Source organism: Dermochelys coriacea, chromosome 1 (genome assembly GCF_009764565.3).
Source record: "Dermochelys coriacea isolate rDerCor1 chromosome 1, rDerCor1.pri.v4, whole genome shotgun sequence".
Classification (NCBI taxonomy): Eukaryota; Metazoa; Chordata; order Testudines; family Dermochelyidae; genus Dermochelys; species Dermochelys coriacea.
The window spans coordinates 216,384,068-216,407,128 of NC_050068.2; the positions used below are offsets into that span (position 1 = coordinate 216,384,068).

The 23,061-nt window shown below is 46.6% G+C and overlaps 2 protein-coding genes across 14 annotated transcripts in view; both read right to left on the bottom strand.

Annotated features, from left to right (window-relative positions):
- LOC119860485 (scavenger receptor cysteine-rich type 1 protein M130-like) overlaps positions 1-23,061 on the bottom strand; it is a 1,081,813-nt gene that overhangs the window by 722,673 nt on the left and 336,079 nt on the right. The gene's annotated exons all lie outside the window — the stretch shown is intronic.
- Positions 15,871-23,061, bottom strand: part of TAPBPL (TAP binding protein like) — a 36,469-nt gene continuing 29,278 nt past the window's right edge. For 5 of the 13 annotated variants that reach the window (XM_038414351.2, XM_043513993.1, XM_043514010.1 and 2 more), the window contains 3 exons: positions 22,298-22,627; positions 21,611-21,706; positions 15,871-17,640 (listed from right to left, as the gene is read on the bottom strand). In XM_038414351.2, coding sequence (XP_038270279.1) covers positions 17,600-17,640; positions 21,611-21,706; positions 22,298-22,627 — 467 coding nt within the window. In that variant the 3' untranslated portion in view covers positions 15,871-17,599. Of the gene's footprint in view, positions 17,641-20,215; positions 20,350-21,610; positions 21,707-22,297; positions 22,628-23,061 lie in introns of those variants that run through there. The other 8 variants (XM_043513965.1, XM_043513989.1, XM_043513982.1 and 5 more) reach the window with 2 other exon arrangements.

Below are 23,061 nucleotides of genomic sequence, written 5' to 3' on the forward strand. Positions count from 1 at the left end.
CTCCCTTTATGCTTTCTGCTTCTTCTTAATCACCTCTCTAAGATGCTTGCTCATCCAGCTTGGTCTACAACTCCTGCCTATGAGTTTTTTCCCCTTTCTTGGAATACAGGCTTCCGATAGCTTCTGCAGCTTTGATTTAAAGTAATCCCAGGCCTCCTCTACCTTTAGATCCATAAATTCTTCAGTCCAATTCACTTCCCTAACTAATTTCCTTAATTTTTGAAAGTCAGCTCTTTTGAAATCAAAAACCCTAGTTGCAGATTTATTTTTGTTAATCCTTCCATTCAGTTTGAACTGAATTAGCTCATGATCACTTGAACCAAGATTATCCCCTACAACCATTTCTTCTATGAGGTCCTCACTAGTCACCAAAACCAAATCTAAAATGGCATCCCCTCTAGTTGGTTCAGCAACTGCTTGATGAAGGAATCCATCAGCTATCGCATCTAGGAAAATCTGAGCCCTATTATTATTACTAGCACTGGTCCTCCAGTCTATATCTGGGAAGTTAAAGTCTCCCATGATCACGCAGTTTCCATTAGTATTTATTTTACTAAAAACATTAAAAAGGGCTCTATCCATATCCAAATTAGATCCCGGCGATCTATAGCACACCCCAAGCACTATTGTAGGGGATGCTCTACTAGTTTTCTTCCCCAATATAATTTTTGCCCAGACAGACTCTGTCTTATCCATTCCATCGCTTCTTATTTCTTTACATTCTACCTCATCATTGATATACAATGCTACTCCACCACCTTTACCTTTATTTCTGTCTTTCCTAAACAGCACATACCCTTCAATACCCATAGTCCAGTCATGACTACTATTCCACCATGTTTCTGTTATCCCTATAATATCTGCAAAAAGAAAAGGAGTACTTGTGGCACCTTAGAGACTAACAAATTTATTAGAGCATAAGCTTTCGTGAGCTACAGCTCACTTCATCGGATGCATTTGGTGGAAAAAACAGAGGAGAGATTTATACACACACACAGAGAACATGAAACAATGGGTTTATCATACACACTGTAAGGAGAGTGATCACTTAAGATAAGCCATCACCAGCAGCAGGGGGGGGAAAGAAGGAAAACCTTTCATGGTGACAAGCAAGGTAGGCTAATTCCAGCAGTTAACAAGAATATCAGAGGAACAGTGGGGGGTGGGGTGGGAGGGAGAAATACCATGGGGAAATAGTTTTAGTTTGTGTAATGACTCATCCATTCCCAGTCTCTATTCAAACCTAAGTTAATTGTATCCAGTTTGCAAATTAAATTCCAATTCAGCAGTCTCTCGTTGGAGTCTGTTTTTGAAGCTTTTTTGTTGAACGATAGCCACTCTTAGGTCTGTGATCAAGTGACCAGAGAGATTGAAGTGTTCTCCAACTGGTTTTTGAATGTTATAATCCTTGACGTCTGATTTGTGTCCATTCATTCTTTTACGTAGAGACTGTCCAGTTTGGCCAATGTACATGGCAGAGGGGCATTGCTGGCACATGATGGCATATATCACATTGGTAGATGCGCAGGTGAACGAGCCTCTGATAGTGTGGCTGATGTGATTAGGCCCTATGATGGTATCCCCTGAATAGATATGTGGACAGAGTTGGCAACGGGCTTTGTTGCAAGGATAGGTTCCTGGGTTAGTGGTTCTGTTGTGTGGTGTGTGGTTGCTGGTGAGTATTTGCTTCAGATTAGGGGGCTGTCTGTAAGCAAGGACTGGTCTGTCTTCCAAGATCTGTGAGAGTGATGGGTCGTCCTTTAGGATAGGTTGTAGATCCTTGATGATGCGTTGGAGAGGTTTTAGTTGGGGGCTGAAGGTGATGGCTAGTGGCGTTCTGTTGTTTTCTTTGTTGGGCCTGTCCTGTAGTAGGTGACTTCTGGGTACTCTTCTGGCTCTGTCAATCTGTTTCTTCACTTCAGCAGGTGGGTATTGTAGTTGTAGGAATGTATGATAGAGATCTTGTAGGTGTTTGTCTCTGTCTGAGGGGTTGGAGCAAATGCGGTTATATCGTAGCGCTTGGCTGTAGACAATGGATCGAGTGGTATGATCTGGATGAAAGCTAGAGGCATGTAGGTAGGAATAGCGGTCAGTAGGTTTCCGATATAGGGTGGTGTTTATGTGACCATCGCTTATTAGCACCGTAGTGTCCAGGAAGTGGATCTCTTGTGTGGACTGGTCCAGGCTGAGGTTGATGGTGGGATGGAAATTGTTGAAATCATGGTGGAATTCCTCAAGAGCTTCTTTTCCATGGGTCCAGATGATGAAGATGTCATCAATGTAGTGCAAGTAGAGAAGGGGCATTAGGGGACGAGAGCTGAGGAAGCGTTGTTCTAAGTTAGCCATAAAAATGTTGGCATACTGTGGGGCCATGCGGGTACCCATCGCAGTGCCGCTGACTTGAAGGTATACATTGTCACCAAATGTGAAATAGTTATGGGTCAGGACAAAGTCACAAAGTTCAGCCACCAGGTTAGCCGTGACAGTGTCGGGGATACTGTTCCTGACGGCTTGTAGTCCATCTTTGTGTGGAATGTTGGTGTAGAGGGCTTCTACATCCATAGTGGCTAGGATGGTGTTTTTAGGAAGATCACCAATGGACTGTAGTTTCCTCAGGAAGTCAGTGGTGTCTTGAAGATAGCTGGGAGTGCTGGAAACGAAGGGCCTGAGGAGGGAGTCTACATAGCCAGACAATCCTGCTGTCAGGGTGCCAATGCCTGAGATGATGGGGCGTTCAGGATTTCCAGGTTTATGGATCTTGGGTAGCAGATAGAATACCCCAGGTCGGGGCTCCAGGGGTGTGTCTGTGCGGATTTGTTCTTGTGCTTTTTCAGGGAGTTTCTTGAGCAAATGCTGTAGTTTCTTTTGGTAACTCTCCAGTGGGATCAGAGGGTAATGGCTTGTAGAAAGTGGTGTTGGAGAGCTGCCTAGTAGCCTCTTGTCCATACTCCGACCTATTCATGATGACGACAGCACCTCCTTTGTCAGCCTTTTTGATTATGATGTCAGAGTTGTTTCTGAGGCTGTGGATGGCACTGTGTTCTGCATGGCTGAGGTTATGGGGTAAGCGATGCTGCTTTTCCACAATTTCAGCTCGTGCACGTCGGCGGAAGCAGTCTATGTAGAAATCCAGGCTGCTGTTTCGACCTTCAGGAGGAGTCCACCCAGAATCCTTCTTTTTGTAGTGTTGGCAGGAAGGTCTCTGTGGGTTAATATGTTGGTCAGAGGTGTGTTGGAAATATTCCTTGAGTCTGAGACGTCGAAAATAGGATTTTAGGTCACCACAGAACTGTATCATGTTCGTGGGGGTGGAGGGGCAAAAGGAGAGGCCCCGAGATAGGACAGATTCTTCTGCTGGGCTAAGAGTATAGTTGGATAGATTATCAATATTGCTGGATGGGTTACGGGAACCATGGTTGTGGCCCCTTGTGGCATACAGTAGTTTAGATAGCTTAGTGTCCTTTTTCTTTTGTAGAGAAGCAAAGTGTGTTTTGTAAATGGCTTGTCTAGTTTTTGTAAAGTCCAGCCACGAGGAAGTTTGTGTGGAAGGTTGGTTCTTTATGAGAGTATCCAGTTTTTAGGGGAGCTCATTCTTAATCTTTCCCTGTTTGCTGTAGAGGATGTTGATCAGGTGGTTCCGCAGTTTCTTTGAGAGTGTGTGGCACAAGCTGTCAGCATAGTCTGTATGGTATGTAGATTGTAATGGATTTTTTGCCTTCAGTACTTTCGGTATGATGTCCATCTGTTTGCATTTGGAGAGGAAGATGATGTCTGTCTGTATCTGTGCGAGTTTTTTCATGAAGTTGACAGATTTCCACTCTATACGGCTAAATTCAGTGCCTTGCATAATGACTGGTTTCAGAGTAGCAGCATAGGTTTCACTTCCTGCACCAGTAGCTCTAGTTCCTCCATTTTGCTACCTAGGCTTCTCGCATTGGTGTACAAACATCTTAATTTTTGCTGTTTGGCCTTGCTCACATTTTGTACCCTATTAGGCACAGTCATTCTACAGCCAGTATAACCTATTAGACTGGTATCCACACTGCCCTTTCTTCTTATATCCATTCTCCTACCCACGGCTGTATCCTTTCTTACTTTGTTTTCTTCCCTCTCAATGCTAAAATCCGGCATGGAGATTTCCTGGACATCTCCCAACCATCTCCCCCAAATTCCTAGTTTAAGGCTCTTTTAATCAGTTGTGCCAGCCTCCATCCTAGAAGTCTATTTCCTTCCCTACTCAGATGAAGTCCATCCCGAGAGAACTGTCCTCTTTCCATGAATGCCTCCCAGTGGCCATACATCCCAAAGCCTTCCTTATAGCACCACTGCTTGAGCCATCTGTTGAGAGTCATAATCTTGTCACACCTTTGTTGCCCTTCTCTAGGAATAGGCAGAATCCCACTAAAGATCACCTGAGCCTCGATTTCCTTAAGCGTCTTCCCCAGCCTAGCATAGTGTCCCTTAATACATTTCAGCAAGAATCTAGCCATATCATTTGTTCCCACATGAAGGATAATTAGGCGATTCTTTCCTGCTTCCTTTAGGATCCTTTTCAACCTCAGGTCTACATCCCGTATCTTAGCACCTGGAAGACAGCACACCCTTCTATTCTCTGGATCAGCTCTGGTTACTGGCCTGTCTATTCTTCTCAATAAAGAATCCTTGATCACATAGACCTGCCTTTTCCTGGTGATGGTGCTATTCTCCAGTCTCTCCCCTGTTCCCTTTGGCTGCAAGTTCTTTCTGTTCCTATTCTCCCTTATAATCCTCTTCAACCCATCCTGTATCCTCCTGGGGCTCATATTTGGTGTAGTCTCCATTGACTCTTCCCGTTTTCCTCTAGGACTAGCCGCTCTTCTCTTTTTCCTTGCCCTTCCACCTTCAGTGACTATCTGCTGAGCCCCTTCTTCATTTTCCAACTCTGCAAACCTGTTCCTAAGCTCTATTTCTCCTTCACTAGCCCATCTTTTCCTGTGCCTGGTTCTTTTAATCACATGCTTCCACTGACCACTTTCTTCACCCAGTCTCCCCTTAAAATTCCCCAGCCCTGCTTCCATCTGTAAGTCTGAGCTTTTCCGTTTAGATACCTCAGGTCTTTGCTCCATCATCTGCTCAAACTCCTTCCTAAACTCAACCAGACTTTCCACCTGCATCTCCAAACCTCAGATCTTTTCCTCCATCAGCTCTATCAGATGGCATTTCAGGCAGAAAAAAAACCTCTTACGAGGTCCCCCCTCCAGGATCATGTACATACCACAGCTTCCACATCCAGTCATCCTCATTATGTCTTCCACTACATGAGTCACTCCCACCTGACACCTTCTCCAGCTCAGTTCCCAAATCCTAGCTGCTGGAGTTTTCTGCTGTTAGGTGTTGATTGTTCAGTTGTTGGAGCATCTCTTTGTCTTGCTGGACTCTCTGTTAATTTGGATCAGTTTGAGCCAGTTCTTTAATGACTGTATTCATTCCCAACAGTGAGTTGAAACACAGAAACCTCCTGTCTATTGCACTGTTCCAGGAGCAGTGATAACCCTTTTTACCCTTTGGCTAGCAATGACATGTACAGAAGGAAACTGAAGCATGCCTAGGATTCATAAAACTAGTACAGAAAATCTCCACTTTGTCACAAAGGGTACACAACAGGTTGAAAGACCATACACAAAGTGTAGTTATCAATGGTTTGCTGTTAAACTGGGAGGGTGTATCTAGTGGGGACCTATAAAAGCTTGTCATTTTTATTAATGAATTGGATATGGAATGGAGAGTATGCTTATAAAATCTGCAGATGACACCAAGCTAGGAGGGGTTGCAAGCACTTTGGAGAACAGTGTTAGAATTCAAAATGACCTTGATAAATTGGAGTAGTGGTCTGAAGTCAACAAGATGAAATTCAGCTAAGACAAGTGCACAGTCCTACACTTAGTAAGGAAAATTTAAATACACAAGTATTAAATGGGGAATAATTGGCTAGGTGGTAGTACTGCTGAATTGAAATATAAGTCAATAATGTGGTGAAGTTGAAAAAAAAAAAGGCTAATACCGTTCTGGAGTGTCATGTGTAGGACATGGAAGCTAAATGTTCTGCCCTACTTGGCACAGATGAGGCCATAGTTGAAGCACTGTGTTCTGTTTTGGGTGCCACATTTTAAGAAACATGTGGACAATTTGGAGAGAGTCCAGAGGAGAGCAACAAAAAATGATAAAAGGTTTAGAAAACCTGACCTATGAGGAAAGGTTAAAGAAACTGGGCATGTTTATTCTTGAGAGAAAAAGGTTGAGGTGAGACCTGATAACCATCTTCAAATATGTTAAGGGCTGTTATAAAGCAGGGGTGGGCAAACTTTTTGGCCTGAGGGCCACATCTGGATATGGAAATTGTATGGCGGGCCATGAATGCTCACAAAATTAACAACGGAAAATTAACACTACTAAAACATCATAGTCACCTAAGACAACAAGTAACAGACACATGGGCTCGCACGTTCCAGGCTCTGATGGCATGCGAGGCACATTTGGGTTGTGCAGCTGGAGTAATATGCGGGCCCTCACGCCTGTCATGCAGGTCCTGAACATGCAGGAGTGCCGGGTGGGCAGAGCAGGGCAAGCCCCTGACCCCGCTCCCCAGCTGGAGCGCTGGAGCAGGGCAATGGAGCTTGAGGGCTGGATTAAGAGGTCTGATGGGTTGGACGCGGCCTGTAGGCCATTGTTTGCCCACCCCTGTTATAAAGAGTATGGTGATCAATTTTTCTCCGTGTCCACTGAAGGTAGGACAAGAAGCAATGGGCGTAATCTGCAGCAAGTGAGATTTAGGTTAGACCTTAGGGAAAACTTTCTAACTATAAGGATAATAAAGTATTGGAATAGGTTATTAAGGGAGATGGAATCTCTGTCATTGCAGGTTTTTAAGAACAGGTTGGACTGTTACCCCAGAATTTGGCATTCCTGCATGCACCCCAGAATTTAATAGTACTGCCATCAGCAATTTTGCATGTTCAGCCACTGTCAGCGGAAAAGCAAACATCACATACTGTAACAATGCTGCCTCTGGCGGGACACAACTGAGAGTATCAATTCAGAACAAATTGCTTAGAGCAGGTCAATTACAGCCCAAGGCTGGGGTTTCTCTACTTCTAAGGCAAACCAAACCAGCCAGACAGGGAGGACTTTGGTTTTACCCCACTGGCTAACCACAAGTCACACAAGCAATTCCCTCAGACACTCCAGTTCCCCAGTATCACCATTAGGAGCCACTTCTTATGGGGATGAATGGTTATGAAAACTAATGCCCCTGTAAAAGAAAAAAGGTTCTCTCAATCCCAAAGGACCAAGCCCCAGACCCAGGTCAATATACAAGTTAGATCTTACCCACAAATTACGCTGTTGCCAATCCTTTAGAATCTAAAATCTAAAGGTTTATTCATAAAAGAAAGAAATACAGATAAGAGTTAAAATTGATTAAATGGAATCAGTTACATACAGCAATAGCAAAGTTCTTGGTTCAGGCTTGTAGCAGTGATGGAATAAACTGCAGGCTCAAATCAAGTCTCTGGAGTACATCCACAGCTGAGATGGGTCATTCAGTCCTTTGTTCAGAACTTCAGTGTAGCAAAGTTCCTCCAGAAGTAAGAAGCAGGATTGGAGGGGTTTCCAGGGCCTTTTATATTCTTTGCCCTGTGGAAGGACCCCTGCTTTGTTCTTACTGTGGAAAATCCCAGAAGCAAGATGGAGTTTGGAGTCACATGGGCAAGTCACATGTCCATGCATGACTCAGTTCTTTGCAGGCCGACGCCATTGTTTACATGTTAGTTTGAATGTTCCCAGGAAAGCTCAGATGTGGATTGGCGTCTACCAAAGTTCATTGTCAGTTAAGTGTTTCTTGACTGGGCACTTACTGAGAATAGTCCCTTCTCAAGAAGCTGACCAAATGCTTCAGTGAGGCTACTTAGAATAAAAACACATTGATATACAAATATATAGCCAATATTCATAACTTCAACTACAAAAATGATACACCTATACAGACAGCATAATCAATCATAACCTTTCCGTAGACACTTTACATGACAACTTTTGTACAATATTTGCTGCAAATTTATAACAGGGATTGCAACAATGATCTATATGGTTACAGGTTATGTGAGTAACATCACAAAGCCGCCTTACATTGACCTAATAATGTATGTGTCTACACTACCAGGTCCCTTCTACCGACCTAACTTGCCTGTAATGTTGACTTAATTACTCTGCCTCTGTGAGAGACTTAATTCAGTGTTGATGAGTTGAAAGAGAGGCAGTTAAGATGCAATCTTACATGTAAGTTGACTGAATTGGCCTCCAGGAGGTGCCCCACAATGCTCCACTGTGACGTCTCTGGACATCATTATCAACTCCACTGCACAGAATCCAGGTACCCAGGAAACAGCCCCTCCCCTGTTAAAGCCCCAGAAACTTTGAATTCCCATTTCCTATTTGATCAGCATGGAGAGCTCGCCAGCCCAAGTGATCATGGTGACTCAACACCTCAAATGTGCTCCAGCCTGTAGTACACAGGAGATGGTGGGACTTATTGGTCTGTGAGGAGAAGAGTCTGTGCAGGCACAGCTCCAATGCAGCACAATAAACTAGACATTTATGAAAAGATCACCTGGGGCATGGGAGAGAAGGGCTACAGCAGGGATATGCAGCAGTGCCATGTGAAAATCAAAGAAGTTCAGCAGGCAAACCAGAAGACAAGGAAGGCAAACAGTCATTTTGGTTCTGCATCACAAACATGCTGCTCTACAATGAGCTGCATGTGATTCTTGGCGGCGACCCCACCACTACCCCCAAACACAGCACGGATACATCCCAGGAGTCTGAGTCTTTGGCTACCTCAAGCAACAATGAGGAGTACATTCTAGCCGAGAAAGAGGAGGAGAATGGGAGACAAACGAGCTGTGGGTCCATTCTCCCCAAGAGCCAGGAGCTATTTTTAACCACAGAGTCCAGCTGTTTGCAGGACAGCATGGTGGTTGAGCATGATGCTGGGGAAGGCACCTCTGGTAAGTATGCAATTCCCATCACACTGTAGGGGTTACATGCTCTTATATTTTATGTTTAATGTAAAGAAAAAGTGAAGTGTAGTGAGTATCTGCTTTCCAATGGCCGCTCCAGCTACGCAGGGGGTGGCCCCCCGGAAAAGACCATTTATGTGCTTTGGGTTGCCTAGGAATCCTCCATGGGGACCTCTAGGAAACTTTCATGGAGGCATTCTGCAATCCTTTACAGAAGGTTTCTGAGGAGGGCTGCCTTATTTCTTCCACCACAGTAGGACACTTTCCCATGCCACTCCAGTATTAACTCTCCTGGCATCATTGTGGTACACAGCAGAGCAACATAAGGACCAGGTCTGTACCCAGACTCTTGCAGCATCCACTCCCTTGCCACCTCTGTTACCCTCAGGAGACTGATATCACATAGGGTCACCTAGGGGAAACAGGGGAAGTTTTTATTACAAGTGCTCGTACCGCAAACAATAGAGCATGTGATCCACCACCCATAGTGATTTCAGGGTCCCTCAACCATGTTTTCCCTAACATGTGGGTGGTTTGGTTGGCAGGGATTGGCATTGACCTCAGATTCTGCATGTCTAGGGCGACTAGTACCTCCAGCGTGGCTGTACTGCCCCCAGCCCCACCCCTGTCCCTTCCATGCAGCTGTCTGCATGACTGCATCTCCTGTCTGGGGTCTGTACAGCTCCACCAGAGGACAGGGCTGGGGGCAGTACAGTGGCACCAGAGGAGCTGCTGGCATGGGGTGCTGGCTCCTGAGAGTGGCAGCTCCGTGTTTTGCTCCTTTTGCCACTGCAGTTCCCGGGAGAGCCCTGCGGGTTCTGTGGATACCGATTTATATCCGTGTATATCCACATCTGCAGGTATAAATTTGTATCCACACAGGGCTCTAATTAGAAGGGGGGGGAAGAGGATGTGTGTGCGACACTCTACACCCCAGGGAAATGCCCTGTAACCCTCATATTCATCATTTGTATATAAATTGTGATATTTCATGCAGAGCATGCCATATGAGGTATCATGGGAAAGATTATGATCTGCTCAAAGCCACTGTTCCATCTAAATATGCACATCATTAATGCATTTGAAGTTATGAGAATTGTGTTGTATGATTGTCAAAAACATATGCTGTGGGTTTGGGAAGTGCCAGGGTACTAGCTCCCCAAAGACAATAACCAGGGGATAACCAACGCAAAGGTGGGTGTCGAACAACCATCAAAAGCCATTGTCCACCGAAGGAGCTACGATGCAATGACTCAGCTGCACAAGATCACACCAGGGGAATTGCTCAACCTTACCTGGTGACTCAGCAATGTACCCAGACATGCCTGGACTCGTGTTCTCCAACCACATGGTGGGACTAAGGATATAAAACAGAACACAGTGACCCAATACTTTGTCTTTTCTCCTCCCCACACAAATACTGCAAGCAACAAGGACACTGAGAAGACTGAAGACTCCAACAGAGGAGACTGGCCCAAGTTTCACGGGTGAAACCTGTGTACCATGAACTGCAATATCTAGTGGGGTGAGAAAAACTGATTAATCTAGATGTTGCCCAGTCTAATTGGGTTAAGAGTTTAGACTGCATGCTTATATTTTATTTTATTTTGGTAACCATTCTGATGTTTTGCCTATCACTTAAAATCTATCTTTTGTAGTCAATAAACTTGTTTTACTGTTTATCTTTACCAGTGAGTTTGCCTGAAGTGTTTGGTAAATCTGCACAGGTTTACAAAGGCTGGTGTATATCCACTTTCCATTGATGAAGCGGTGAACCAATTAATAAACTTGCAGTGCTCATCAGATGGTATATTCCTGAGGTACAAGGCTGGAAGTATTCGTCTGGTGCCTTTCTCTGTGTGAGTCATGAGTGGATCTGGGAGCACTCATGCCATCTAGCTGGGTGTGGGGCTCCACATGCTGTTGTGCTGAGTGATAACAGCAGCTGGAGGGGTTTGCTGCTGGTCACTAGCAAAGCCTTGTAAGAGACAGCCCAGTCTGGAGAGTTCAGGGGGCACAGCGGTCCCACAGTCCCAGGCTGCACCCCAGGGATCCCATCACAGCATGATGACATGTTTAGAAAGACAATAAGGCCGCTGAGACAGGGCTAAGAGCCTGGAGGATTTCATTGTCTGAAAAACTGGACATGGACATGGAGAGCAGGAGAGCATCCCATGCAGGATGAGATGCTGTGGATTATGAAGGACCAATCAGACATGTTGAGGCATCTGGTTGAGCTTCAGGAAAAGCAGCTTGAGGCTAAACTTTTTCTGCAGCCCCTACAGAACTGTCTGCAAGCATTGATCTGTTCCCAATCCCTCTCCCACAAATGTTCCAGGTGCTGGGGGTGGCATGTGCAGTATCCCTTCCACTCAACACTGGGGAGGGAACTAAGAACAAAAGGCAGCCATTCAAAGATCTTTGATTGGCAAGACTTCTGTGCTTTCACAGACAAACTGATTTGGTGTCTCCCCTCCCACTATTATCCCACCATTTGCCCAAGGTTAAAGAAACAGAAAGAACAGGAAAATAATGTATTTGTGTGCAATAAAGGTAATTGTTTCAAGAATGAAATGTTCTTTATTCCAATCATTGGGGTTGGGGGTGTGGGGGAGGGTACAGAGAAATTGATGCAATGGAGGGGATGGTAGAGGAAGGTACAACACAAATAAGTGGTACACATTACTGAAACAAGTTTTCAAAGCATCCAGGAGATGCAGAGCTCCTTGGTGAGCTCTTCTCATTGCCCTGGTATCTGGTTGCTCAAAATTAGCTGCCAATCTGTCTGCCTCCATACCCCACCTCTGCAGAAACTTCTCTCCCTTTGCCTAACAGATATTATGGAGCACATGGCAGACAGTGACAACAATGGGGATATTGCTTTCACTGAAATCCAAACTAGTAAGCAAATTGTGCCAGCAACCCTTTAAATGTCCAAAGGCACATTCCACCACCATTCTGCACTTGCTCAGCCTTTTGTTGAAATGTTCCTTACTGCTGTCCAGGTGGCCGATGTTCGACTTCATGAGCCATAGGAGCAAGGGGTATGCTGGGTCTCCCAGGATCACAATTGGCATGTCAACATTGTCAATGCTTATTTTGCGATCTGGAAAAAAGTCCCTGATTGCAGCTTTCTGAACAGACCTGTGTTCCTAAAGATGCGCACATCATGCACCTTTCCTGACTCTCCCACATTGATGTAGATGAAACGCCCCCTCTGATCCACCCGTGCTTGCAACAGCATTGAAAATTATGCCTTACAGTTTATGTACTCTTTGGCAAGGTGGTCTGCTGCCAAGATAGGCATATGCGTGTCATCTATCACCCACTGCCGTTAGGGAACCCCATCATGGCAAAACCATCCACTATGTCCTGCACGTTGCCCAGAGTCACTACCCTTCTCAGCAGAAATCGATTAATGCCCTGCATGCTTGGATCACAACAGATCCCATGGTGGAGTTACCAACTCTAAATTGATTCCCCACTGACCGGTAGCCATCTGGCATTGCAAGCTTCCGCAGAGCGATCACCACTTGCTTCCCCATAGGCAGAGCAGGTCTCATGTTAGTGTTGCTGTGCTTCAGGGCTGGGGAAAGCTCTGCACAAAGTTCCTGGAAAGTGGACTTATGCATTTGAAAGTTCTGTAACCACTGCTCGTCATCCCATAGCTGCATAACAGTGCAATCCCATCACTCAGTGTTTGTTTCCCAGGACCAGAAATGGCACTCCACCCTGTTCAGCTGCTGCATGACTACCAGCAGCAACCAGGAATTTTTTCATCCTATGGCTTGCAGCAGGGCTGCTTGCATGACATTGCAATGTTCCACAGGGCGGTGCCTTTCTCAGCTGTGGAAATACTGCAGGATAAGGCGCAGGGTGTTTGTAATGCTCGCAACAGGAATGCACAGCTGAGTGGGGTCCATGCTTCTTGGGCTACGGCACACACATAGCTAAGCCAGGCTTTTGAAAAAAGGCATGAAAAAGTATGGGTTGTTTGCCATTGATATCAAGGTAAGGAGGGAGGAAACTGCATCACAGGAAGCCAAAGCTTAATAGATACCTCCCAGTTTCTTCATAGCAGTATTTTAGTAGTGGTTTTACCAATGAGGTGTACCAGTATATACTTCCCTAGTACTACTCATTACTCCCCTCCAAGGAACTTTTTGCCACAACATTGCTTTGGGATCTTATGATCCCTACATCCTTTTTCCAGGAGATCTCATTTGGTTGAATTCTTTCTTCTTAGATATATGACCTAAACTTTTGCTGTATTAAAATGCATTCTGTTTGAATGAGCTCAATTTACTGAGAAATCCAGACCATCTGGATGACTGCCTTGTCCTCATTTACCACTCCGCTAATCTGTGTCATCTGCCAATTTCATCAGCAGTGATTTCATATTTACTTCCAGATCATTGGTAAAAATATTAAATATCAGCCTTGTAGAACCCCACTAGAAACACCTCCATTCAAAGATTATTCCCACTGATTATTCCTTTTTGAAATCTGTCAGTTATGTCTGTCCATATAGCATGAGTTTTATTGATATTGTCTACATTTCACCAGCCAGCTCTTTCAGAGCTCTTGTTATCTGGTCCTGATGCTTTTAGAACACTTATCCCTAGTAGATGCTGTTTTAACATCCCCTTTAGTTACTAAAAAGGTGGGGAAGCAGTTCATCATCCTCATGTAATCCGAATACATCAGTTGGCTTCTTTCCAAATATAGAAGAGAAATATTTATTAAACACTTCTACCTTTTCTGTATCATTTTATTAACAATTTTACCATTTTCACCTAGTAATGGGCCCGTTCCATTATTGGGATTTGTTTTGTTCTTGGTATACTTTAAAACCGCTCCTGATTGTCCTTAGTTCTGCCAGCCATGGATTTTTCCAGAATGGCTTTAGCTTTCCTTATTAATTTTCTACACTTCATAACCTCTAATGTATATTGTTTGCCATCCGCCTCACTTTTTTCCATAGATATATCTGCCAGATGGAATTGGCAGCAACAGGGGCTGGGGCTCAATGTCCAGGGATTCCTCTTATCAGTACAAAACAACCATCTCAAGCCCCTTCTCAGTAATCTGAAAACTAATTAGCACCCTTGGGCAGCTCTAAGAGTCAATACTTACCCACTCAGAAGCATTGAGTCTGTGTATAACACAAGAAAACTTTTGTTAAAAGGGAAACAGAACCCAGCATTACTTTGGGAAAACACAACAGCCATGATTCAAAAACATGTAACCATAAGCAACACTCACCTCACAGTCCCTTCGGGCAGTGTCCTTTGTCTCAGTTTCCCATCTTGCAGCATGAAAATCTGACAAATAAATGTCCCTTTAACACACCACTCCCCTCTCCATGCACTGCACCCTACTCACAGTTGGCTGTTCTTAGTCAGTGAAGACCCTTAGTTCAGAGGTGCATTCACCTGGATTCACCTCCCACCCCTGAAAAGGGAGGGGGAGTGTCAAGCAGTGTCTCTGCTGCTCCTTCCATTGTACTCTGCCGCTGTTAGCTATGTGCTACAACCTCTGCTGCTGTTATCTCTGCTGCTGTTCAGCAATGCTGCTGTCATCAGTGCTACTTGCCACTCACTACCACTTCTGCAATGCCCCATTTTGAGGTTCCACCACTTAGCCCAGCTCTTAGCCCTGGTCTACACTGGGGGTGGGATCAATCTAAGTTACGCAACTTCAGCTATGTAAACAACATAGCTGAAGTTGACGTACTTACATTGACTTACCGTGGTGTCTTCACCGCGGTGAGTCGACTGCTGCCGCTCCCCCGTCGACTCTGCCTGCGCCTCTCATGGCGGTGGAGTACAGGAGCCAATGGGAGAGCATTTGGTGGTCGATTTATCACGTCTAGACTAGACATGATAAATCGATCCCCATTGGATTAATCACCATCTGGCAAGTAGTGTAGACATACCCTTAGTGATTTCCCTGGACAGCGAGGAACCTCTCTACTGTTGCTTCTTGTCTTTCATTACAACACTGTCCTCACACCAGGTTGAAGGCTTAGAACTGCTCATCAGTGATTTCAGCTCTAGTAATTACTCAACAGAAACAAGAACTTTTAATTGAGTTTACTCAACTCTCCCTTTGAACACTAAAGAGAAGATAATCAAATAGCATCTAGAACCCTTTAAAGCAGAGCCTCCACCACTAGATAAAAACATCTATCAATAACCCCTCTAACTTTCACTGGGATGTGACATCCCTACCCGCTGCTTAGCAAGTGGGTTTGAGGTTAGGATGACCCCTTCAATCAGGGCATGCTAAGCACAGTTCTGCTGCCCTTTATTCATACAGTAAGGATAACACATTTCATTATCCCTGCATTCAAAGTGATTTGTATCCCAAAACCAGCCAAAATTGATCACTTTGGCAATGCAGCTCTGTCTGCTGAACACCTAGGTGTGTGTTTGCAAATATAGTCTGGTCCTGAAGACTTCCTCCCCTCCCCCCCGTTTCTTTTTGCCGAGTTTTCTTTCTGCTGCCTTGGTTGAAACTCCTGCATGGGGATGGGGATCATTACTGAGTCAGCCCTTTACCCCAGTTTGTTTCCTATCAGTTACACTTCATATTGCCCTTTACAGAATAAGGCTGGGAATTAAATACTTCTTTTTTACCTTATTACTTCTGAAGAAAAGGACAAAGAAGAGAATTGTATAATAACCAGTAAACCTCTACTGTGATCTGTCTCTGCAATTTCACCCTTCCACCCCTCCTGAGAGGTGGTGGCATGATGGTTCTCCCTCCCCAGACCTTCCAATTCAGATGAGTTTGGAGTTAAAGTGGAAATGTGTTAGAAAAACAACAACAGGGTTTTATTCAGAGGTCAAATTCAAACTAGCACAAAGTGCAGTGAATACCGTATCTCGTTTGAGCCAGTTACAGAGTGAGCCCCACTTCTTGCACACTCCCTCTCCACCCTGAGCTTCCCAAACACAGCTTTTCAGCAAGATACTAACAAGGGATGTTACTGGCTCTCAATCTCTCCTGCTGAAGAACCTCTTCCTATAAATAATTAAATATTTATTTTAAAAAAAGGAGACAAAACAGGAGTTTTACTCTGTAGCTCAGTGGTCAGGGAAATCCCCTGAGATGTGGGAGAGGCCCGGCTCCAAAAATATTTCATTTATATCAAGTGGAACAGCTGCAGCAGGGGAGACTGAGACATAACCACCCCAGAATACTCAACGACTCAGTGGTTAGAGCACTCACCTGGGATGTGGGGGAACTGACTTCAACCCTGCTCCAACTCAGGCAGAACAGGGATATAGACTGGATCTCTCACATTATAGGGGAGTGCTCTGCCCACTAAGCTAATAAGGTTATTAGTTGCATTATTGTAGCACATAGGATCCCTAGTTGTGGACCAGGACCCCATTGTGCTAGGCACTGTACAAACAGAACAAAAAGACAATTCCTGCCCCAAAGAGCTTACAATCTGAGCATAAAGCAAGAGACTTGTAGGGGAATAAAAGGAAGCAATGAGTCAATAATGGTCAGGACGATTGGCATTCTAACCATTGTCAACATATTATAGGCATCATGGCAAAGGAGAGTTTTGTGGATGTATTTGAAGGTGGATGCTTTGTGGATGTTTTCAGGGAGCCCCTCCCAAGTATGCTGAACAGCGTGGGAGAAAGTAGAAAGATGCTTGTCTGAAAATGTAACCTGTGGCCAATGGAGGCTGGCATGATGGGCCCATCAGAGATGAGCATCAACAGTTCAATAGCAAATGAGAGATGATAGGTAGGGTGGGAAATGGCCAAGAAGGGACTAGAAGATGAATACAAGCAGATTATATTTGATGTGGAAGAGAAGGGAGAGCCAGTGGAGGGATTAAAAGCTAGGGATGACATGGGCAAAGTGATAGTATACACATACACACGTGTATACACACACACACACACCAAATTTCTGACCTGCTTGCTCCTAGCTGTCTTTGTTCAAGGCCTGATCTGATAGGTATGCTCTGAGCATGCCTCTGGGATCAGGCCCTGCAGGCGACAAAGGCAGGGTATTGCCTAGGTTGACAATCCTACCAGGGGTTATGCATGAGCTACGGAACCAAGCAGCTCAATGGCATCAGGAATTAGGTGATTTTTTTGTATGTCCACAGGCAGAAACTTAGGTGCTTAAGGAATTTAGATAGCTAAAGAGTTAGGCACCAGCTGAGCAGGTTTGAGGATCTCAGTGGTGCCTAAATGTTGGTCTTAGGCACCTAAAATGTCTACATGCCTTTGTGGATCTAGCTCTGTACACCTGGAAGTGTGAGAAGAACAGTGTTCCAGTGAGGTTAATGATATTACCCCCACTCACATGATAGAGACACCCCCTTTTCTCTGACTCCACCTTTCCAGGGTCCTCCAATCCCTTCCTACAGAGCTGCAAGAGGGTCCCTGGAAATGGTGATAGCTCCATTAATGTAAAATGGGAGGTTAATTTCTGAGTGGCTGGGTCTTCATCTGGCATGGTGTCTGTCAGAGGGGGCACAGGAATAAGGGTAACTGAGTTAACTGTCCCTTTTACCCTGAAGTCTCCAGAGATTCCTCAGATTTTGGATCAACTGAAAAGAGAGAAAAATAATTGATTCAGGGAGACAAAAACAAACAGTAAAATGTCATTCTCTTCCATGATCTGCAGCTACCAGGGCGATGGTAGGCTACTATTAAGAGTTTTCCCTTCACCCTGCCCTGGTTCTTGTCATGCAGACAGAAAACAGAAGAACAGAAGTAGTGCACCTTTGATCCTACCCCTTATAATGTAAGGTCATTTTGGAGGGTTTTGGGTCTGGGGGCTTCAGTATCACCTCTTTCGTACCCCTGAGAGGAGTAAGGAGGGAGGTTGTGCTCCAGTCAGGGACAGGGATTTCTTTGGCTTTTAGTGTTTCTTATACCTTCCCCTCCCATCCCCCTTGCCCTCATGACTGGTTGCTTGACATTATCTCGGGAGATGAGTTGAGGCAGGACTGTCCTTCAAGTGTCTGCTTTTAACAGATTTAATAATTTTATTAAGATAATGTTGAAGTAAAAAGAAAACGGTACAGAGTTTAGGCATAGAAGTTTCTGGTTATCAGGGAATAAGGTACAGATAATCAAAGGGTGCGAAATTCAATTTAGGAGCGGGTGGTGTAAGGAATACATAATCTGCAATCTCCCCGATTTGGGGTAAAAGTTTAACAGGTCAAAGTACAGACCTTGAGATACGGGGGTATGTTGTCCATATAATGGCTATGTTCAGGTGTGGAGTATAATGAGCGGATGCCATGATGAGAATGGATCTACCCTCATTTGGTGGGATTTAATGTTCAGTGAGTTTATGGTTCCAGTTCATATGGTCCAATGAAAAAAGTCTCTCAGTCCCTTTCCCATGGTTGATGCACGATGTTGTACCGGCTCACACCTCCTGGTACTGTCGGTGGCCGGTGATGTGTTTGATGTAGATGTCCCTGGATCATCGGATTGTGTCCGAGACCATGAGGTGCCGCATGAGCTGTGCGTACTGTTGACCGATCCCGCAGGTCCGCAGCACACGCTCGTTGGAGGGGTCCCAAGCGCCCAGGGCTCCGATGATCAGGGCATCCATCTGCACCTCATAGCCCTTCGCTCTCAGGGTGTCGGCCAGGGGGGCATATTTTTCCAGCTTACGAGCTCGGGATTCGCGGAAGGCCGGGGTCCTGTTCTCAAAGGAGACGTGATCTTTTTCTGGTCCTCGTCGGTGACTACCACATCAGGTTGCAACTGGCTGTCCGTCCCGGAGATGTTGGAGTTCACGGCGACCTCCCCCAGGCACGGTGCGATGGCTTTCACCAGGCGGTTCTGGATGGCGTTGTGGCGCAGCTGCCAGGCTCTGGAGTGGGGCTTGCAGCTGCACAGGATGTGGGGCACGGTCTTGTTGGAGTAGCTGCACTTTCTGAAACGCTTGTCTCAGTTTCCATGGCGGACGGCTCCGTTGAGCGGGACGCAGTTGAGCCGGGCGTGGTGGATGAACCGCCAGTTGGTGAAACGGGTGAAGCTGCCCCCAGCGAGGAAGTGGTTGCTGGCGTCCCACTTGCTGGTCAGTTCGAAGACTTTACCCTGGTCTGGTTTATGCTTCAGGGTTTCCATGTACAGCGAGTGGATGGCCGCCTTCAGGGTCCTCTCCAGCATGCCCCTGGCGCTTGGGGTGACGATCATGTTGTTGTCGGACCTGATCTGTGGCACCAGGACTCCCAGCTCCTGGTGCTCTTTGCACCACTCCCAGCGGCAGCCGATGCGCTTCCCAGGCAACACGTGGCATTGCGAGCGTGGGACCACAGTGAAGCGATGCCACCACCGTCCCGTCCAAATTCACCATCCAGAGAACTGGTCAGGAATCTGGCGGTGTCTCTTGGTTGGAGGGGGCTCTGCCGATCCGCTTCTTTGTTGCGTCATGGAGGGCGTTTGCTGCGATGTTCCTTACCATGGCGTCGGGACACGTCAGCAGGCAGAAAGCGTGGGTGATCACCGCAATGTCACACAGGTCACCCATGCGGGGGACGTTGGCACCACCATGTCTGTGGCCGATATAGACCAGCTCGTTGCTGGCTCTCTGGGGAAGGAACAGCCACTTCTTCACTAGCTGCCGGACAATCTTGTCTGCCTTGTTGAGGGGTACCTTCGCCACGGCGGATCCCCTTAGGACGAAAGAGATGCGGGGGATCAGGAAGGTGTTCAGAGCATTTATCTTCTGCCACGGTGCTAGCAGGGAGGCATCGATCTTGGCGGCATCCTGCCAGATCTCCTGGATGGTGTCCTCAGGTGTCTGCCGGACACGGAAACCCATCGGCGTGCTGAGGTGCCGATATGCCTGCCCCTCTGCCAGGAGGATGATGGGCTCGCCCTGGATCTGGAACCCTGTCGCCTGCACCGAGTCCCTTTTGCTGCCATCGATGTGGAGAGATGCGCACTTCTTTGTTTTGAAGCGGAGCCCCATCCAAATCGGCAGCTCGACTGGTGGCATCTAGCATACGTTGGAGGTTCTCTGGGTCATCTGCGGTCAGGACCAGGTCATCCATGTAAGCCAGGATGCTCACCTTCTCGCCGTGGAGGTTGAAGCCATCTGTGTCACTGGAGATCGCTCGCAGCAATGGCTCCATGGCGAGCCTAAAGATGATGGGGCTGAGGGAACAGCCCTGCTTAACTCTGCTCCAGATCGGGATCTCGGCGGTCTCCCCTTCGACCGAGTGAATGGTTGTGCTGCATCCCTCGTACACCTCTCGGGTCACACGGAGGAAGTTCTCTGGCATCCCAAAATCCCAGAGCGTGGCAAAGATGTGGTGGTGGGGCATGGACCCAAAGGCATTAGCCAGGTCGAGCCATGCTACCGTGCACTGCCTCCGTTCCTTTCTGGCCGTTTCGATGGTGGTTTGGAGGACAAAGTTGTGTTCATAGCAGCCCTCACAAGACATGAAGCCTTTCTGGTTGGATCTGATGGCTCCCCCGCTCACTGACCACTCTGTGATCCTCGACGCCAGGCAGCTGGCATAGAGCTTGTACATCGTGGAGCAGAGGGAGATGGGCCTCCAGTTGCTGAGGTCATCCCGCTCACCCTTCTTGTATACCAGTACCGTCATGACCTTCTTCCAGGAGCTGGGAGTCCGGCAGAATCGCTTGCACTGGTTGAAGACTGTGGCGAGGACCAGGCAGCCGGGATCTTGCTTTTTCAGGAGGCTGTAGGGGATGCAGTCTTTCCCCGGAGCTGTGTTTTTTGTTTTTGAGAGTCTGGCCATCACTTCCTTGAGCATAAAGTCAGTTTCCAGGACACCTGCTTCGTCGACACGGGGCAGGGGGCGGAGGCACTCAGGGTGCTGCGCATCATTCTGGGCTATGTGGTCAAATACATCCTTGAAGTTGCTGTAGAGATGCTCAGATGGGATCATGCAGTAGGGCAACACATCCATTCTGCCCAACACTTTAGCACTATCTTTTATCTCTTTTCACCTGATCTGCTTGTGGGCAGATGTAACACCCAGTGTCTTTGTTCATACATATTAGTAAGAATATAAAAATATCAAAAGTCAAATGAGCAAACAAGACCCAAAATTCTATCTCAGGCAAATATACAGGTCTGAATACTACATTATCATCACTAACACTCCTAAGAGCTACCCCCTCTCCTACTCAGCAAGAGACACTGTAAGAAGAGAAGCTGGAGAACTAGCTATGGAATCATCTCCCAGTTACTCCATTTCCAGTTTCTCCCTCAAGGAGGCACAATGGAAAGGAGGTAGGCTCATGAAGTAGGAGGGGAGCTCCCAAATACTCCAGTCCAGGCTTCTCCCAGCAAGGCTGCTGTAGGGAAGGAGGCAGGACAGCTGGTTGTGACGGAGCTTCCAGCTATGCTACTCCATACAGGAAGCACTGTAATTAGAGTGGCAGGAGTGCTGACTGTAGCAGGTGCTCCAAGCTACTCCAGTCTCTGCCTCTCACAGCCAGCGGCATTATAGGGAGCAGGAGATGAGCTCTGACTGGGGAACCTCAGTCTAAGGAGAGGGCTGAAGTGCTTTACACTCTTACCTATTTTTCTTCTCCTGAACATGAGGCCAATGAGAGCAGCAAGGAAGATGAAAGTAGCAATGAAGGCTCCCAAAAGCCCATTAGATGTTTTTTGCTCTGTTGGAGAAAGAGGGGGAGTCAGTGATGTGAAGCTCATCTGAGTCTGTTCAGAGAGCTAAAATTCTTCACACAGATCACACAGGGCAGGGCTTGGATCCTACTGGAGGAGGGATGTGGAAGGTTTCTGGGAAAGATTAGGATCTCATAAGAACAGTGCCACAGGGAGCAGGGACTATGCTGAGTTCCTATTGGGGAAGGAAGGGGGTGGGGGCAAAGAAGGTCCTGGTTCCCTTGGAGACAACAGTGTATGGGGTCCCAATAAGGAGTCCGTGTGCTGCCTTTTTGCTCCCTTGAAACCACTGCCCCCTTAACAGTGTAAGGTGCTGCATGATGCAGAGAACATGCTTTACAAAGAACTGTAGAGGGTGCAATGAGAACTGAGGAAGTGCGACTGAAGCCAGGAGAGGAAAGAAGGGATGGGGAATGAGGGCAGGCAAGGGAAATGGGAGGGTGCTCCAAATGGGATGGGGCTACAGTACCCCCGAATTGAGAGGTGAGGGAAGAACTGGAGCTAGGAGATCAGAGGGTTGAAGCAAAAGCTGAGAGGCAGGGGCAATAAGGAGAACTCGCCCTCCTTTCTCCGTTTACCTGGTGTCCTGAGCTGGACACTAACTGTAATTGGCTCTTCAAGGGCCAGATGCGAGACGTGGCAGCTGTAGGTGACAGGTCCCAGCTCTATGGCTGTGTTGATACTCAGGTATGAATTGATGCCATAGGTGCCATCCTGGGCTTGCCTATGGCTGGAGAAGTATGTGCTTGAGCCTGAGATAGGGATCTTGTCCTTGTCGTCAGGGGCCTCCCGTGTCCACTTCACCGACACATCCAGGGGGTAATAGCCTGAGATCTCACAGGTCAGGGTAGTGGCTCCATCCCCCTCACGTGACACCAACTTTGGGAACAAACGGACTCTCGGGGGCTCTGGAAGGGGGCAAACAGGAAATTAAATCCAGCTAGTGATAAACTGTGTTTGAGGGAATGGAGGTTTCAGAGTAGCAGTATTAGTTAGTCTGTATTCGCAAAAAGAAAAGGAGTACTTGTGGCACCTTAGAGACTAACAAATTTATTAGAGCATAAGCTTTCGTGAGCTACAGCTCACTTCATCGGATGCATTTGGTGGAAAAAACAGAGGAGAGATTTATATACACACACACAGAGAACATGAAACAATGGGTTTATCATACACACTGTAAGGAGAGTGATCACTTAAGATAAGCCATCACTAGCAGCAGGGGGGGGGAAAGGAGGAAAACCTTTCATGGTGACAAGCAAGGTAGGCTAATTCCAGCAGTTAACAAGAATATCAGAGGAACAGTGGGGGGTGGGGTGGGGGGAGAAATAGCATGGGGAAATAG